General features: G+C 35.3%; 2 protein-coding genes across 4 annotated transcripts in view; one reads left to right on the top strand and one right to left on the bottom strand.

The window, feature by feature from the left end:
* LOC125858378 (uncharacterized) overlaps nucleotides 1-1,497 on the top strand; it is a 43,302-nt gene extending 41,805 nt beyond the window's left edge. The window contains exons 6-9 of one of the 3 annotated variants that reach the window (XM_049538136.1): nucleotides 290-493; nucleotides 714-806; nucleotides 970-1,081; nucleotides 1,163-1,497. In XM_049538136.1, the coding sequence (XP_049394093.1) occupies nucleotides 290-493; nucleotides 714-806; nucleotides 970-1,081; nucleotides 1,163-1,206 (453 nt within the window). In that variant the 3' untranslated portion in view covers nucleotides 1,207-1,497. Of the gene's footprint in view, nucleotides 1-251; nucleotides 630-713; nucleotides 807-969; nucleotides 1,082-1,162 lie in introns of those variants that run through there. The other 2 variants (XR_007445733.1, XM_049538137.1) reach the window with 2 other exon arrangements.
* Nucleotides 1-19,914, bottom strand: part of LOC125858376 (serine/threonine-protein kinase Nek6-like) — a 1,100,283-nt gene that overhangs the window by 806,478 nt on the left and 273,891 nt on the right. The gene's annotated exons all lie outside the window — the stretch shown is intronic.

A 19,914-nucleotide genomic window follows, 5' to 3' on the forward strand; every position in this document is an offset into this window, starting at 1 on the left:
ATATGGTTTCAGTACAACCCATGTACTGGTTTGTGTCTGATACATACATGTTACCTTCTCAAAAAACAATAAACAATAAAATTGAACGAAATATTCTCCTAAGCTTACTGGCTCTGTTAATACATTTCTTCTAGTTTTATAATCAGCTGTAAGAGTTGACAGTGGAGTGTTTTTTCCTCATTATATGCATTGTTAGTTGCCAGACGTCCATACTATTGATTGTGAGTTAATGTTCCGTGGAATCTTTTTAGATTTTGGAGTGCCCTACATGCTTAATGGTTTTCATCAGGTTGCTCCATACAATACTTTTTACCCTCAACTGGAGGAGCACCTAAATGGAGTTGGTATCGACCCAGCCATCAACAAATGGCATGAACCCATGGCTCTTGGTGTTGTTGATCCCCATGATTCACTGCCACATCCTGCAGGTGTCTCTGATGTGCAGACTGAATCTGCCAGCCGTGTAGACCCTGATCAGTTCATTAACTTTCTGGTATGTTTGGATAAACTAGAGACAAGTTCATGTTGAGTTTCATTTTCCAATTCCCATAGTATTGCTTCCATTTCCTTTCGTGTTTCCTGTTGTTAGTTTGGCGAAACTGAGCTCCCTATTCTCTCGAGAAAAAAAGGTTTGCTGAAATCTGTTGCTCTGATGATTATATTCTTATTAAATTGCTTTTACTTGCTAATACGGAAATATCTCCATGTCACAGATTCCGAATTGGTCTGAAGGTGAGCAATCTGGGTCAACAAAAGACAATCCATTCCCTTTACCTGATGCTTTCCTGGCATCAAAGCAGAGAAATGTATGATGAAAAACTAACTCCTATTTTCTTATTGAAATAATTTATAATGTGTTTACTATGGCATCATTGTTCTTATAGCTTCACTAAAGTCCATTCCATGTTCTAATGGTTTTGTTGAATTTTCAAACTTTTGCCAAATTACCATTTGTATTTGTCTTTCCAGCATAAAAACTTGGAAGGTCTTAAGCAGATTTTGCAGGAAGCAGACCTTGAAGAGATCCGGAAAAAGGAATTAACAACAGCTCTTCATGGGTGCTTTAAAGACTGGTTATATGGTAATTGTGATAGATTAATCATCTATGTAATGGAAACTAGTTTGCACCTTCTCTCTCACCTGTTCTCCCATGATTTGACAGCTTCAGGAAATATACGGCAATTGTACTTTCTTCAAAATGATTAGAGTTCTACATAGATCATAATGCAGTGTTGCAAGGAGTAGCAGAAACACTTGACTTTTCCTGTAGATTTCAGTTTCAGCCATGGAAGTTCCTCTTTTGCCATTTCTTTTGGAGGCAGCTGGGAGTTTAATGCTATTGCCTGTGCAGCTATGAACAAGTTCACACTGTTGTAACTGTTGTGCAGATTTTAGTTAGAATGTTGTATTCTTTCAAGCAAAATTCATTTTTCATGTACTAGTACAGTAGCTTGTATTTTTTTTTTTAAAAAAAATTAGGTTCTTAATTTCTCCCGAGTTACTCTGTTATGAAATTTAGCATTTGTTTGCTTTGGCTGTTGGGGTTCCTGTATACAAGTAAGAAGTGCTGAAGTGAAGCCAATATTTTGAGAAGTAGTCGCAATCAATGTGAATTCTAAATGCAGTTGTGTTTATGTTCAATCTTTGTTTTCATGGAGCTTGCATTTGTTCCCCTCCCTTGAGTGGCTTATGATTATTCTTGACTTTAGGTTGCTAATTGCTATAGCATTTAATATTTGCTGTTGTGCATCTCTTGTGTTATCCATTGATGAGATGCACAGGTCAACTCAATAACAAGGTGGAGACTGAATTCTATGACTATTATAACCTAATTCGTTTTTGAAGGTGAAACTTACATTCTGCTTGTGATATCTAAAATTCTTATCTTGATACATCTATATCTATATCTATTTACACTCGCAAACTTGAATGTTGAATTACTATAATATCCCAATTAAAAATATTCAATTTATTTTATTTATTAATTTAATTAATTTTATTATATTGAAAGTAGACACCTTTTCATATTAAAGGATTGTAACTTCTTCAATGAGTTGCGACTTTTTCAAAGGATTGTGACAATTTCAATGAGTTGTGACTTTTTCGAAGGGTTGTGACTTTTTTAAAGGGTTGTGCCTTTTTTGATGAGTTGTGCCTTTTTTCAAAGGGTTGTGACTTTCTCGATAAATAGTGATTTTTTCGAAAGGTTGTGACTTTTTGGATAAGGCACAATTAACACCTATTCATCTACTATTTGGTAGATATAAATAGTGGGGTTTCCTCACACTTTTAAACTACAATTTCTTGAAGTTCTCTACTCTTCTTAAAAAATCTCAAGTGTTATTTGCAAAAATTGATTAAGTTCGAAACTCAACGAAATTCGAGGTACTTTATAAGAAAGAGTTGGTGAATAAATTGTAGCAAATCATGCATCAATTCTCACACTCATATTTTTTCCTTACGATTTTCATGAGTTAACAATGACAAAAAGTTGTGGGAGAGATAATAATATTAAATAGATATGAAAAATGATTTGGGTAAGATAGTTCTTCTTTGTTTTTTTATTTTTTATTCTTTTACCCTCAGATGAAGGAGTTTCTTCCTAATTTTGCTAAAACAATGGGAATCAATGTAGTCCATTAAATTAATAGTTTTGATGTTAAATTTACTATTTCAAAAATAGATTTTCACTTTTACTTATAATATGATAAAATAGGAATGATAATAATTATTTTTTAATAGATATGTATGTAAAAATGAACGGAAAAAGTAAAGTGTTGGTGGCAAGATTTTAAATCAAATGGAACACTAGAGTAAATATAGCATGAACATATATTTTTGTCTTCGTTCTTCATTGGCTATATATTGTTCCATATAATTTTTCTTTATGTCACAAGATACACTTCGTACTAGCTATGTAAAAATAGATAAGAAAATAGTGATTGATCATAAAATGATCTTAAATCAAATTATTGATTCTATAAATAATACTTTAAATTTTATTCATCTATTAATTTTTATTATTGAAAAATTATATCATGATATAACTTCTACAAGATACTGGATACTTTCATTAGACAACAGCTATATGATATGTATGCGGTAGAAAAAATGAGAAGACTACAATTCCACAAAGATAAGGTAGAAACTTAATGAAATGAAATATTTTTCACCATAGGTGATGTTGTTCATATATTAAAGTTAAAATATCTATTGAAGTCTATATATCTAAAACAAAGAATTGGTCAAGCTAAATATTTGACATACGCTCAAACTTGTATTTAACCATCATTCAAGATAACAACAAAGTACAATTTTTTGGTAAAATTACCTCTCTATGATAGACTTACTTAAATATTAATTGAGTAGTAATATTTTGCAATATATATATTACATATAAAGATAAAATATTGAATATTTATGGTAATCCTTATTAGTGTCATGCACATACTAAATTTCAAGTATGAATACTTAAGACAAAATTTGTACTTAAATGGTGTACATCATTTATGTTCATAACCTCAAGCTGAAAGTCTATTGGTGACATTTTTTGAATGGATATTTTTTTTTCGATTTTGTTGGTTAGATTTTGTTTACAAAATTGAGGGAAGTAAGAATTACTACTACTAAAGAAATGTAACTTTCTCCCATATTTAAACTTTGAATGTATTTTAAAATGTTTTAATGTCATTTGGTCATTTTGATCTCAAAATACAAGTAACTCTATGACAATATGTATTTATCATTTAAAAACACTTGTCCTATGTTCGTTCAATTATAATTATTTACTAAAAAGCTTTAATTTAGTGATATTAATTCTATTTTACAACATCATATACTATATATACAATACACACGTGCCGTGAAACTAGTTTATAACTAAGTGTGTCAAGAACCAACTATGCATTATTATGGTTAGCTTTGTGGATTTCATTCGTACCAGGTTACACATAAGTTGTCAAAACTCCGTTTTTATTACCTAGCTTTTAAGTGAGAAAATCAAGAGTAGATGTCAAATTTACAAATAGATCTGAAGGATGAAATTGATATCTGTATTTAGATGTTCTCTTGCTTAGTAAATTTTTTATAGCTTTAGGAATATTTTATTGATGCGTTGAGGGTAATTTTGGCAGCTTAAAAATCAAAATAGTTGTTATTACATTAGTGGTATATCATTTCATTATGGTATCTTAAAAATCAAAATAGTTTTTTTACATTAGTGGTATATCTTGTTATATCTTTTAAAATCATAATATTATTTGTGAAAAAGCATAATGTTTAAATGGAGGATTGTATAGTTGTGGAAAAAGTTAATTTGTATTATCTTAAATTTCTTGGGGGGCAGGGATGGGAAGAAACTATCTAGAGAATTGAATAAACTGTGTCAAATAAGTCTTGGTTTTATTTGTAGTTGACACTTTGATCAAGAAAGGGTCAAACCCACTTTAAAATGTAATTACGTTAATTTGGGATCAAATTAATATTTTCAAAACTTTTTAATCTTTTATAAAATACAAAAAAACACTACATTTTTCAACTACTCTAATTCTAACAAAACATTTAAAAAAAGGGAAAAAGCTAAAAGAAAATAGGATTCAAAAATTTTTCTTCTCCTCTCCAATGTTCTTCTCTTCTTCTTCCTTAGAAAATCCGACCATCAACAAATATTCTCGTTCTCTTCCTCCTCATCTCCGGCCTTCACTCTCTCTTTCTGAACTAAATGCCGTCTTCGACTGCCACTCTTCTTAAAATGCGTCACTCGTTTTTTTTTTTTGAAAGAGTTTAGAATTTTCGAACAACAAACTCTTGATACTTAGTTCTTTTCTTGGGTTATTGAACAAGAAATCGTTCTATAGATGTGAAAATTGAATAATGGTGTAATGATACCTATTATTTCTTATTTTTGATAGAAAATCGACAAACCCAAACAAAATTCTAATTTTGAGGAAATGTATATGTATTGTTGTGGTTTAGTGAAAAGTCATTTTTTGTTGCTTTTGTTCTTCTTTTTGTGACCATTTTGTCCATATGATTGTAGAAATATAGTTTGTTCCGTTGTACAATAGATATTTCATTTGTTGAAAGAAGTGTCGTATGTTGCAACATATTAGTGACATGTTACTCACATATTGAAACATAAGATTCATCTGTGGCAACAAAAGATTCATCTGTGTTAACAAAAAGTATAAATTAATATCTGTGGCAACATATATAGCCTTTGTTGTAAAAAATCACACAGTTATCTGCATGTCCCCTAATATAAAGGCGATATGTGGCTACATATGCCACTTTGAATTGGCATATGTTGTAAGTTGCCAAAATTTGAAAAAGTTAAAAAGAAAGAAATTACAGTCATCTATATAAAAGGCGTTTGGGGATGAACGACACTTCTTATTAAAAAAAGTCAACTTTTTGTTTCTCTTTCTCCTCTTTCTCTCTCTTCTATTTCATTTCTCTTCTCTCTCTGGTTTCTTCATTATTTCTCCACAGATCCACTTGTTGTTGTGATATTTTCTACAACATAAAGTGTAATCTGTTGCAGTTTCTGTGTCTCTACAGTAGTTCCAACCAGGTCATCGTTGTCGCTCATTCCTTTTATCGTCGATATCTTCTCAATTAAAATTAAATTAGGATTTAAAAATATTTGCTGATATTAAATTAGGAGGTTTTTAGTGATTAATGGTTGGTTGTTATTCTTTTTTTTGGAAATATTATTTGATTTCAAAAAGCTTCAATTTGTAGTTGGTTGGTTAGGGTTTATGGAGGGCTTTGTGGTTGGTTGGTTGGTTCATATGTGGTATTTAATCGTATTTGGAGTTTTGTGAGGGGGTGATGTGTTGTTATGTTTGTTGATGCATGTTGTGTTTGGTTGTTGTTATTTTTGTTAAGAAATATTTGATTTTGTGGTTGGTTGTTGACAAATTTTTGCAGATACAAATATAATGCCTCCTGTCAAAAAAAATTTGTAGTAACAACTGAAATTTTAGTTCCTCTCTTTTACAAGAAATTGCATCCAAAGCAGTTTCTTTTCAAGTAGAATCATGAGTTTCTTCTTCTGAAGTAGAGCTAGGAGTTTCTCAATAAGAACTTGAAATTCTCCATGAAGTTGATGAAGAGGAAGAAGGACAAGAAAAAATTAAGGATGATGAAAACAAACAAGATAAAAATGAAGCTGATGAAGAAGAAAAACAAAAACAAATTGAGAATGAGGAAGAAAGACATGATAAAAATAAAACTAAGGAAGAAGAAAGTGAGAAAAAATTGAGGATAAGGAACACGACAAGAAAAAAAAGAAGTTGAGGAAGAATAAAGAAAAAAAGAAGTTGAGGAAGAAGAAGAAATAAATGAGGTTGAGGAGGAAGAAGAAAAAAAATGAAGTTGAGGATGATGTTGTCAAAACTGTCAATGCACACACTTTTCTTGTGCATTTCCAACCAAATGCTACTGGTGATAGCATTATAAGGTCAGCCTTGGGAAATTTTTTCGAATCCTTTAGGAAAATACTTCGGGAGAATGATTTGGAGGATTTATTTAGGAATAGTTATTCTGGGCAATATCTTGATTTGCCTCTGAATGTAACGACTGGGTGCCGTCGTTATAGAAATGCCAACGGGGGAAAATTTGGGGCCGTAAAAACTTGTTTGTAGTATTTGTATTTTCCTAACCTTGTCCAGATTTAGACGAAATCGAAGTCCTTGAGGTGTGGGGAAATCTGGTAACAATCGGGTGAGTTGTTTTTGAGTTTGATTGCATGAGTAGCTAGATAACTTGTTAAGGAAACCGTACGACTTTACAAAATTGAATTTGGGTGAATCGATCTTAGCGTGAAGGATATTTTCTGAGCGTCGTGGGTTAGAAGTGTGTTGTGGAATGGGGGTTTGGAATTATTTAAAATAGCATTCTGTTTCGTTTTTGCCGCTTTGGCGCTGGATTGGGCCGCTATGGCGGGGTTGCTACAGCGGGATGTGGGGCGCTGTGGTGGGTACGATGAGACTTAAAATCGAAAATGAAAGACGAATAACACAAGGTTCAAGAATGTCGCTTTAGCATGCACTTTGGTCACTCTAGTGCCGCCGCTACAACGGGGTGAAGGCCGTTGTGGCGGGCCAGACGCGACTTAATGTCGTTAATAAACCCCTAAACGACCTTATTTGGCACTTTTCGACTTTTAGAGCTAAGGAACGACCCCAGACGATTTCTACTCATTTTTCACCATTCTTGAAGCTGAACGTAAGCTTTTTACTCCCCGAATCCATTATTGATCCATAGAACGTAATAGAATGGGTGAATATTGATGAGGAAGGGTTTTTTTTATGGATTCTGTGGTGAAAACAACCCTAAATTGGTTAGTTGTGATAATGGGTTTGATCTAGGGTTCATAGAATTGTTATAGTTTCGGGTAATTAGCGAATGTTTGTTGATTCACATGTTATTGTGATTGTTTGTAGAACAAGAACAAGCGGAACGAATCCGAAAAAGGGAAGGATCAAATTTCTTAAGGCTTCAAGCTTATTTCAAGGTAGGTGATGGTTGTGATTCTATGTTTGTGTGATGTATGCTTGTTCTTGCCTCATTATGATACTTGTGTATGTATGAATGTTGCAATGTTGATCACACTTGTTGTAAATGAGATAGATGAATATCATTGCCATGAAATCATGACTTAAATGTATGATCTTGATGATGTACTTGTGTTTGTGATTTTGTTGTGTGAATGGGATCGGATTGCCACGTTCTGACATAACTAACTTGGATCGGATTGCCACGTTCCAACATAATTATTGGATTGAATTGCCAAGTTCCGGCATTAATATGGGATCGGATCGCCACGTGCCGACATGCTAATTGTTTGGGTTTGGGTTCCGTGAGAGGACCAATGATGTGATAATAAATATGAAATGCGATGTTGATTCTTCATGTTGATGAAGTTGTATATGTTGATATATATGCATGTGATTATAATGTTGTTTGACTTGTTTATGTTGTACTAGTGTGATAATCCCGTGATCCTACCAGTACACTGTGGTTGTGTACTGATACTGCACTTGCTCTTATTTTTGTTGAGTACATGGTATCTTCAAGCGGCTACTGGTAGACCTCACTTAGAAGATTTGTGATCATTGCTTCGAATTCAAGGGTGAGACAATTCTTCCGGGCTGCCATGGGATTCTCTTTCATCTATGTCCATCATTTCAGACTTAGATATTTGTTCTAGTTAGTTGATTAGTTCGTTAATTGGGGATGTATCCCTTCTTGTTTAGACTTGGATAATTTGTTTAGATGTTTTGGTACATTGACTTTCAGGTTCTAGGTATTAAATTTTCGCATTTGTTAGTTAATTAACTTGTTTCTGTAACTTAATTGCCTTAGTATTGTTTTAGTTGCTTAGTTTGGTTGTAGTAGTGGTTCTGCCATCGGATGGTTAGTATGAGTGCCAATCACGACGGTCTGGGTCGTGACAAGTTGGTATTAGAGCCTAGGTTCTTTGATCTCGATGTACCGAAACGAATCTGATAGTCTCGCGGAACGGTACGGGGAGGCCTTTACTTTTCTTCGAGAGGCTATAGGACTTTAGGAAATCTCTATTTTTCTCTTGTCTCCTTTCGTGCTATGACTTGATTCCAATTGGTATTTGGCGATTCAAATTGGTATCTAACCTCAATCACTCTTCTATTCGCAGATGATCAATACTAGGTATAACGGTGTTAGACCCCTAGCTCCTGTCAATGCTCCTGCTGAGGAATCTGCAGCGAGAGGTCGCGATCGAGGTAGAGGTAGAAGAAGAGCTAAGGGTAGAGGCCGTGGGTGAGGCCTGCTGTGAATGAGGTACTGATTGATAATGTTCCTATGAATGAGAACCCTCTTGCGCATAGTGCAGAGATAGAAGTGGATATTGAGGTTGAGGAAAATGGACAAGAGGAAGAGGTGCCAGCGGAGACTGCAGTTGTTCCTCCCATCGATCCGATGTTAACTCAGCAGATTATGGCGTTCTTGAAAGGGTTGGCTGGTCCGGGAGTGGGCCTTCTTCCGTCCTTTGTTGGGTTCTGCTATGACCGGGAACGAGCATGATATGTTGACTAAGTTTCTGAAGCTTAAGCCTCTGGTATTTCTTGGTTCTGAGACTGACGATGCTTATGAGTTTATCTTAGACTGTTATGAGAGGCTGCATAAATTAGGGATTGTTCACCGACATAAGGTTGAGTTCATGTCTTTCTAACTTCAAGGTGAGGCCAAGCAGTGGTGGAGAGCTTATATGGAGTGCAGATCTTCTACTTTATATCCACTTATTTAGACCCAATTTCATGCTCTATTTCTAAAAAAATATGTGCCCAGAACTTTGAGGGATCGCACGAAGGATGAATTTATGGCTTTAGCGAAAGGTAGTACGTCTATGGCTGCTTATGAGGCTAAATTCCATGCCTTATCCAGATACGCTACGTAGTTGGTTATTACTGAGGAGGAGAGGATCTGGTTGTTTATTAGAGGTTTGAGTTGTGAGTTGCAAGTATTATCTGTTCATATGACTTTTGCAGGGAGGAGTTTTAATGAGGTGACATACTATGTTAAGAAAGTGGAGGGGGTGAGGCGAGACGGTCAAGCTAAGGCTTGGGCAAAAACTACAAAGAATTCAGGTAACTTTCAAGGCTCTTACTCTAAGGGGTCTGGAAGGCCCACACTTGCAGCCAAGCCAATTCAGTCTGCTATGCCCACCTCTACATGTAACTACTCGGGAACTCTATCTCATAATTTTCAGAATAGTCAGAGTGTCGTGCCTTCGACGGATGGTAAACCATCTTTTGATCGTACTTGCTACAACTGTGGTGAACCTGGTCATGTGAGTAGATATTGTCCCTACCCACGTATGTTAGATTCCACGCAACAGCAGAAGTCTAGAGCAATGGTACCCGCGGGGAATGGTAATAATGGTAGAGGACGTCCACAAGGTGGGTGATGAGGTAATCAGCGAGGCCATGGAGGTAGAGGAAATGGTAATGGTAATGTGTTATTTTATCCGGGTTCTACTTATTCATATGTATTTGTGAGATTTGCCTTTCATTTTGAGATGATTTGTGATATACTTGATGCTCCCATTCGTGTTTCTACCCTTGTTGGAGAGTCGGTCATAGTCACCCATGTCTATCGTGCTTGTCCTATTGTGTTTATGGGTTTTCAGACTTGGGCTGATTTGGTGATTTTGGATATGATTGACTTTGACATAATCTTAGGCATGACTTGGTTGTTCCCTTATTATGTTGTGCTTAATTGTAATACTAAGTCTGTGACTCTAGAAATTTTGGGAAGGGAAAAATTAGAGTGGGAAGGGGTGTACAAGCCTAAGCAAGTCTAAGATTATATCCTCCATTCGGGCTAGTAAATTAGTAGAGTAGGATTGTTTGGCTTATTTGGCTCATGTTAGGGATATTGAGATTGAGGCTCCATCCATTGGGTCTATTTTTGTGGTGTCTGAATTTAGTGAAGTGTTTCCTAATGACTTGCCTGGTATGCCTCCGGATAGAGATATAGATTTTTGCATTGATTTAGAGCCTGGTACTCATCCCATTTCTATCCCTCCATATCGCATGGCTCCGGTAGAATTAAAAGAGCTTAAGGCTCAAATCCAAGAGCTCCTTGATAAGGGATTTATTCGCCCTAGTGCTTCCTCATGGGGTGCTCCAGTTTTGTTTGTTAAGAAGAATGATGGTAGTATGAGAATGTGTATAGATTACCGGCAATTAAATAGGGTCACTATTTGAAATAGGTACCCCTTGCCTAGAATAGATGATCTCTTTGACCAATTGCAAGGTGCAATAGTTTTCTCAAAGATTGATCTAAGATCCGGTTACCATCAATTAAAAATTAGGCTTGAGGATGTGCCCAAGACGGCGTTTAGAACTCGTTATGGGCACTATGAGTTTTTGGTTATGCCTTTTAGTTTGACCAATGTGCCTGCAGCTTTTATGAGTTTGATGAATGGGGTGTTCAAGCCATTTCTTGATTCCTTTGTGATAGTCTTTATTGATGATATCTTGGTTTATTTGAAAAGTGAATAAGAGCATGCCAACCATCTTCGTACTGTTTTAGGTGTTCTTGGGGAACAAAAGTTATATGGTAAATTTTCAAAGTGTGAATTTTGGTTGAAATCAGTTGCATTTTTGGGGCATGTAGTGTCAAAAGAAGGTGTAGTGGTAGATCCTCAAAAGATTGAAGCGGTTAGGATTGGGTTAGGCCTAGCTCTGTGACGGAGGTTGGGAGTTTTGTGGGACTCGATAGCTATTATCATCGATTTGTTAAGAATTTTGCTTCAATTGCTACTCACTTGACCAAAAAGGAAATACCATTTGAATGGACTGAAAAAGGTGAGGAGAGCTTTCAAAAGTTCAAGACTCTTTTGACCACCACACCTATCCTAGCATTATCGGTGGAAGGTAAGGATTTTATAGTTTATTGTGATGCTTCTCATTCTGGATTGGGCGCTGTGTTAATGCAAGATAAAAATGTTATAGCCTATGCGTCGCGCCAATTGAAGGTGCATGAGAGAAATTATCCAACCCATGATTTGGAATTGGCGGCGGTAGTATTTGCTCTTAAGATTTGGTGGCACTATCTTTATGGTGTTAAGTGTGAAGTGTTTACTGATCATCGTCATGTGTTCACTCAAAATGATCTGAATTTGAGACAGCAAAGATGGATGGAGTTAGTCAAAGATTATGATGTGACCATTCAATACCATCCGGGTAAGGCTAATGTTATGGCAGACGCTTTGAGTAGAAAAACGGTAAGTATGGGTAGCTTACCTTACTTGAGTGTAACCAAGCGACCTTTAGCCAAAGAAATTCAGACCTTAGAGTCTAAGTTCATGCAGTTGGGCATCTCTGAAAGAGGCGGGGTGTTAGCTAGCATTGAAGTTAAGGCCACATTTATTGAGGAGATCAAGGCCAAACAATTTGAGGATGAAAATTTGAACGAACTCAAGGAAAAGATGGCGAATGGTAAGGCACAAGAGGCCACTCTTGATGCGGATGGTGTACTCAGTGTTAAAGGGAGGATTTGTGTTCCTCGAGTTGATGACTTGATTAAAAAATTGCTGGCAGAATCTCATGGTTCACGATATTCTATTCATCCGGGTGTGACCAAGATGTATAGAGATCTGAAATGAATTTATTGGTGGTCGGGCATGAAGAAAGATAGCGGAGTTTGTGGCGAAGTGTCAAAATTGCCAACAAGTGAAATATGAGCATCAAAGGCCTGCAGGTTTACTTCAAAAAATGCCAATTCCGGAATGGAAGTGGGAAAGAATAGCTATGGATTTTGTTGTTGGTCTTCCCAAGACTTTGGGGAAATTTGATTCTATTTGGGTAGTGGTTGATAGATTGACTAACTCAGCCCATTTCATTCCGGTAAGAACAGATTATAACGCTGAAGAATTGGCTAAGGTGTATGTGAAAGAGATAGTGAGGTTGCATGGGGTGCCCCTTTCTATCATCTCAGATCGTGGTACCCAATTCACTTCCATGTTTTGGAGGAAATTGCATGATGAATTGGGCACACAACTCACTTTTACTACAACCTTTCATCCACAGACGGATGGACAATCTGAGAGGACTATTCAAGTATTAGAAGACATGTCGAGGACTTGTGTGATTGATTTTGGAGGGCATTGGGATAAATTCATACCTTTGTGTGAGTTATCCTATAATAATAGTTATCACTCTACCATTGACATAACACCATTTGAGGCATTGTATGGGAGGGGATGTAGGTCACCCATAGGTTGGTTCGAGGCTGGAGATGTGAAACCTTTGGGGGTTGATTTAGTGAAGGATGCCCAAGATAAGGTGATGAGTATTTAAGTTAAACTTCTAGCAGCCCAGAGTAGACCGAAGAAGTATGCAGATCATAAGGTAAGCGACATGAAATTTCAGACTGGTGAGAACGTTCTTCTTAAGGTATCACCCATGAAAGGGGTGATGAGATTTGGTACAAAGGTCAAGTTAAGTCTGTGATATATTGGCCCCTTTGAGGTTCTTGAATGTGTAGGGCCGGTGGCGTATAGATTGACTCTACCCCCTAATCTATCCGGTGTTCATCCAATATTTCATGTGTTTATGTTGAAGAGCTATTACGGTGACAGAGATTACATCATTAAGTGGGACTCAATTGTGCTAGACAAAGACCTCCAATATGAGGAGGAACCGATTGCTATTCTTAATTGTGATGTGCGTAAGTTAAGGACCAATGAGATTAAGTCCGTGAAAGTTCAATGGAAGCATCGTCCAGTTGAGGAAGCTACTTGGGAAATCGAGAGGGACATGCGAGACAACTATCCCCAACTGTTCGTCGAATCAGGTACTACTTCATTTTTTCCTTAGCCTACTTTTCCTAAGTTTTGTCACTCGGGGACGAGTGATGGGTAAATTGGTATCTATTATAACGACCGGGGAAAATTTAGGGCCAAAAAAACCTGTTCGTAGTATTTGTATTTTCCCAACCTTGTCCAGATCGGGACAAATCGGAGTCCTTGAGGTGTGGGGAAATAATCGGGTCAGTTGTTTTTGAGTTTCATTACATGGGTAGTTAGATAACTTGTTAAGGAAACCGTATGACTTTACAGAATTGAATTTGGGTGAGTAGATCTCTGGGAATCGATCTTAGCGTGAAGGGTATTTTTTGAGCGTCGTGCTAGAAGTGTGTTTTGGAATGGGGGTTTGGAATTCTTTAAAATGGCATTCTGTTTCGTTTTGGCCGTTTTAGTGCTGGGTTGGGACGCTATGGTGGGGCTGCTACAGCGGGATGTAGGGCACTGTGGCAGGTACGACGAGACTTAAAATCAAAGATGAAAGACGAATAGTTCACTGAAGAATGCCGCTTTGGCGAGCACTTTGGTCGCTCTAGCGCCGTCGCTACAACGGGGTGAGGGCCGCTGTGGTGGGCCAGATGTGACTTAATGTCGTTAATAAACCCCTAAACGACCTTATTTGGCACTTTTCGACTTTAAGAGCTAAGGAAGGAACCTAGATGATTTCTACTCATTTTTCACCATTCTTGAAGCTAAATGTAAGCTTTTCACTCCCCGGATCCATTTTCGTTTCGTGGAACGTAATAGAATGGGTGAATATTGATGGGAAAAGGTTTTGTTATGGATTCTATGGTGAAAACAACCCTAAATTGGTTAGTTGTGATAATGGGTTTGATCTAGGGTTCATAGAATTGTTATAGTTTCGGGTAATTAGCGATTGTTTGTTGATTCCCGTGTTATTGTGATTGTTTGTAGATCAAGAACAAGCAGAACGAATCCGAAAAGGAAAGGATCAAGTTTCTTATGGTTTCAAGCTTGTTTCGAGGTAGGTGATGGTTGTGCTTCTATGTTTGTGTGATGTAAGCTTGTTCTTGCCTCATTATGATACTTGTGTATGTATGAATGTTGCTATGTTGATCACACTTGTTGTAAATGAGATAGATGAATATCATTGCCATGAAATCATGACTTAAATGTATGATCTTGATGATGTACTTGTATTTGTGATTGTGGTGTGTGAATGAGATCGGATTGCCACGTTCCGGCATAACTAACTTGGATCAAATTGCCACGTTTCGACATAATTATTGGATCGGATTGCCATATTCCGACATAAATATGGGGTCGGAATTGCCATGTGCCGGCATGCTAACTGTTTGGGTTTGGGTTCCGTGAGAGGACCAATGATGTGATGATAAATGTGAAATGCGATGTTGATTCTTCATGTTGATGATGTTGATAAATATGCATGTGATTATAATGTTGTTTGACTTGTTTATGTTGCACTAGTGGGATAACCGCGTGATCCTACCAGTATACTGTGGTTGTGTACTGATACTGCAGTTGCTCTTATTTTTGTGGAGTACAGGGCATCTTCAAGCGGCTACTGGCAGACCTCAATTAGAAGATCTGTGATCATTGTTTAGAATTCAAGGGTGAGCCAATTCTTACGGGCTGCCATGAGATTCCCTTTCGTCTATGGCCATCATTCCGTGCTTAGATATTTGTTCTAGTTAGTTGATTAGTTCATTAGTTGGGGATGTATTCCTTTTTGTTTAGACTTGGATCATTTCTTTATATGTTTTGGTACATTGACTTTTAGGTTCTAAGTATTAAATTTCCGCATTTGTTGGTTAATTAACTTGCTTCCTTAACTTAATTGCCATAGTATTGTTTTAGTTGCTTAGTTTGGTTGTAGTAGTGGTTCTCCCACCGGATGGTTAGTGTGGGTGCCAATCACGACGGTTTGGGTCGTGACACTGAATAATAATGCACGTTTTCAAATGAGCATTGTCTAAGAACTTCTGAAAAAAAGGTTCATGTTTGAGAATAATGAAAAGAAGGATGATATTTTGATTAAATATTGTGGCATGCTACTCTTCTTTGGAAAAAAGAAATTTGCTGTAGTTACAGGTCTAAAATGCCATTCTCCTTCTCAGCCAACTTACATGTTAATTATTGTTGGGCCAGTTATGGGTCGGGGTCCGCCCATGGAAATGGAATAGTTTGTATTTTGTTGCAACTTAGTCATATTCTTTTGCCACTACTTCATATTCTGTTACAAATTATGTAAATTTTGTTGAAACTGATTCATATTCTGTTGCAACTTTTGTAGATTATGTTGCCACATATGCCAATTAGATGGATATATTAATTAATAAATTGGGTAATTTAGTAATTAAAAATATTAAATTGGACCATATTTAATTACATTAGACCATAATTTAGCAATAAAAATGCTATAACACTATGTATAACAATTCTTTATTGTGTTATATCACTATCATATGAAATTACTTAGTCATTGGATGATGAACTAGTTGTATAATACTTTATATATATTTTAAATAATTGATAAATTTGATTAAGGTTATTGCATTAGACCATAATTTTGTAATTAGACATGCTATAACACTATATATTATTGTTACATGTTGTATTAAGTCACAATTTAATAGAATTAATACCAAAAACCACATGTAAGGTTATCTATATGTTGCAACATATGACCTATTTATGGTAATTTCAACGCAACATTGACCATATGTTCCAACAGAATATACATATGTTGCCACATATGTCAATTTGATGGATGTATTAAATGATAAATTAAGTAATTTAGTAATTAAAAATATTAAAATGGACCATATTTATTATATTAGACCATAATTTAGCAATAAATAAAATGCTATAACACTATGAATAACGATTCTCTATTGTGTTATATCAATATCATATGAATATCTTAGTCATTGGATGAATCTAGTGGTATTATACTATATGTATTGAACAATTCATAAATTTGATGAATGTTGTTACATTAGACCATAATTTTGTAATTAGACATGCGATAACACTATATATTAGTGTTACATGTTGTGTATATTAGGTCAAAATTTAATTGAATTAATATCAAAAACCACATATAAGGTTATACATATGTTGCAATATATGACCTATATGTGGTAATTTCAACACAAAATTAACCATATGCTCCAACAGAATATACATACGTTGCCACAAATGCCAATTTGATGAATGTATTAAATGATAAATTAAGTAATTTAGTATTCAAAATGTTAAATTAGACCACATTTTATTACATTACACCATAATTTAGCAATAAAAAATGCTATAACACTATGTATAACGATTCTCTATTGTATTATATCACAATCACATATCATCGGATGATGAACTAGTGGTATAATACTATATGTATTGAACAATTGATAAATTTGATGAAAGTTACTACATTAGACCATAATTTAATTATTAGAAATGTTATAACACTATATATTAGGGTTACATGTTGTATTAGGTCACACTTTAATTATAATTAATATAAAAAACACATGTAAGGTTATCCATATATATGTTGCAACATGTGACCTATCTGTGGTAAATGCAACACACAATTTATCATATGTTCCAATAGAATATACATATGTTTCCATAGATGCCAATTTGATGGATGTATTAAATGATAAATTAAGTAATTTAGTAATTGAAAATGTTAAATTGGACCATATTTTATAACATTAGACCACAATTTAGCAATTATGATTCTCTATTGTGTTATATTAATATCATATGAAATTACTTAGTCATTTGATGAACTAGTGGTATAATACTATAAGTATTGAATAATTGATAAATTTGATGAAGGTACACTAGACCATAATTTTGTAATTAGACATGCTGTAACACTATATATTAGTGTTACATGTTGTATTAGGTCAAAAGTTAATTGAATTAATATCAAAATCACATGTAATGTTCTCCATATGTTGCAACATATGACCTATTTGTGTTAATCTCAACACAAAATTGACCATATGTTCCAACAGAAAATACAAATGTTGCCACATACGTCAATTTGATGGATGTATTAAATGTTAAATTAATTAGTTTAGTAATTAAATATGTTAAATTGGACCATATTTTATTACATTAGACCATAATTTAACAATAAAAAAATTCTATAACATTATGTGTAACGATTCTCTTGTCACGCCCCGAACCTACACTTTGGGCGAGACTGGCACTCGAGAACCATTGCTGGCCCCAAGTGAACCATTATCCTGACTTTACTCAACATTTAATACAACTCAAGAGATAAATTCATAATCAAAGTTAGAATGTATAAAGGAAAAACATTCAACTGGCCATAAAGGCAACTCAAGTCTTATGATCAAATCAATTGAAATGAATAAGACTAATGAACTACTAATGCCTAACTGTCTATGAACCCTCTAATACTGAAGAGGGATGTCGGGACAAGACCCCCGATCATCCTAACAACTGAAATAAACAAAGCAATAAAAGGGGACCCTTCGGAAAGCATGGAGGCTCACCAAATGACTCTGAGTGCTCAACTGGATCAACGAAGCACTGGATGCTGATCCTAGTTACCTGTATTTACATCGTAAAATGATGCAGGCAAAACGACATCAATACATTGAATGTACGAGCATGAGAGGGGAAAACTAAACATGACATAAGCTTGAACTGAGTTCTGAAAGAAACACTTACCTCAACTTTACTCAACTCATAGATACTCAACTTAATGCAAAAATAAACAACAATAGAGATACGGTTTATATAAAACATTTAAACAGTAAGTAGCAACTCAATATATTGGAGAAATACAATAACAACTCAATTTATATATATAATAAAGTAATATAATTATGTGGGAGTTTCTCTAATCGACAACTATCACTATGAGCTATGTGATGATACAACGTCTCACCCACACTGCCAGAACTGTCCTATACCTTGCCGGAATATAGAACGCCTCAATTAAGTGGATCCGCTAGTCTATGCTAAAAAGTATTAATGAATCATCTAAAAAGTATGAATCTTTCTACCCACGTTGGCTACATGATTTATGGAGACTTGAGTTATTATGAATTCGTCCCCATATCGGTGCTCAATACTACTCCAAAAATTTACTCAGTTCATATATTTAAAAACATAACTCTTTTTCTGTAGTTTGAGATTATTACTCAAAACGTATCGCTTAAAAGAGTTGGAACTCAAAACAACTCATGAAAACTCATTTGGAAATCGGTGTTTCCTCTCATCTTTAATGTGAAAACATTTACTCTTTGGGAATACATAGTCCCCATATAACATTTTAAATAAATGAATTCGGCTCTTCTCTTACTCAATCTCAATGCTTAAGTCTTAAAACAAGTTTAAAATATTTGTAAAGACTTCTTAAAATGACTCAAAGAACCCTTAAGACTTGACTCTCAACTCTACCTTGAATTTGATTTATGAATTAAGGTTGTGATTTGTGATAGGAAAGATCTCGTGATATTTAGGAGTGTTTTTAGATAGTTAAAAATGAGAAACGATCAAGAAATCAATATCTGGAAGCAAGTTCACGACGCGAAGAAAAATTCTTTGCTTAGGTGAGGCAAGTCCGCGACGCGGACTAGGTTGCCAGATTAGCCCGACTTTTTCCTTCTTCGTTTTCTAACCCCAATATGCCTATATTCGATTCTTTTTTCTCAATTTCTCTGTAGATTCAGATACCCAGTATATGTACACAAGAATCTATTCATAAACGACTCTAAAATCGACACGATTTTCTCAAGAACTCAACAATCCCAACTTAACTCAAGAACGAAAGCCAATATTCAAGAACACAATTCAAAATCATCAACTTTCAACTTTCAAGAACGAATTTCGCTGAAAAAAACATGATTGGCGCGTGGGTGAATGAAACCAACGCTATGAAAGTCTCACATTCCTCTTTAGGGATCAATGCGAAACGACTTTGATTCCGCAAGAAATTTCCAAGAACGCCTTGACCTTTCTCCTCTTTTCTCCTCTTTTCTCTTCTCTCAATGCCCTAGTGTAATTCTTAATTGCATAAACTGAACTAACTCAGTTTTGACCCTAAATAAATTCCTAAAAACGAAATAAATTAGTTGGTAATAAAAAGACCAAAATACCCCTTTAAACTCCGGTTGACTTTCCTTATACGGACAACCCGACTTCAAACGGGCATATCTCCCTCATATAAACTTAACAATTAGCAAACTCGGTGGTGTTGGAAAGATAATTCAAAGACCTTTCATTTGATATCTTGTAGCCTACCTAAATCATCATGTACCAGGAGTTATGGTTGTTTGAAGTTGACCCAAAACTCATACTTAACATACTTGCCAAATTTCAGATTTTTATTCTTTCCAAAAATGGTTCTTTCTAATTCTAGATCTTTCAAATAGTGGGGTGTTAAATTATATCCCCCTTTGAAACATTCTTCCTCGAATGAGATTACTCTTAGTAGGCTAAGGGTGTAACATCTAACATTTAGCTCAACCACCTAACAAGCAAATCTAACACATTCAATATATCAATTTAAATAGTACTAAGAAGAG

The sequence above is a fragment of the Solanum stenotomum genome, chromosome 3 (genome assembly GCF_019186545.1).
Source record: "Solanum stenotomum isolate F172 chromosome 3, ASM1918654v1, whole genome shotgun sequence".
NCBI lineage: Eukaryota > Viridiplantae > Streptophyta > Magnoliopsida > Solanales > Solanaceae > Solanum > Solanum stenotomum.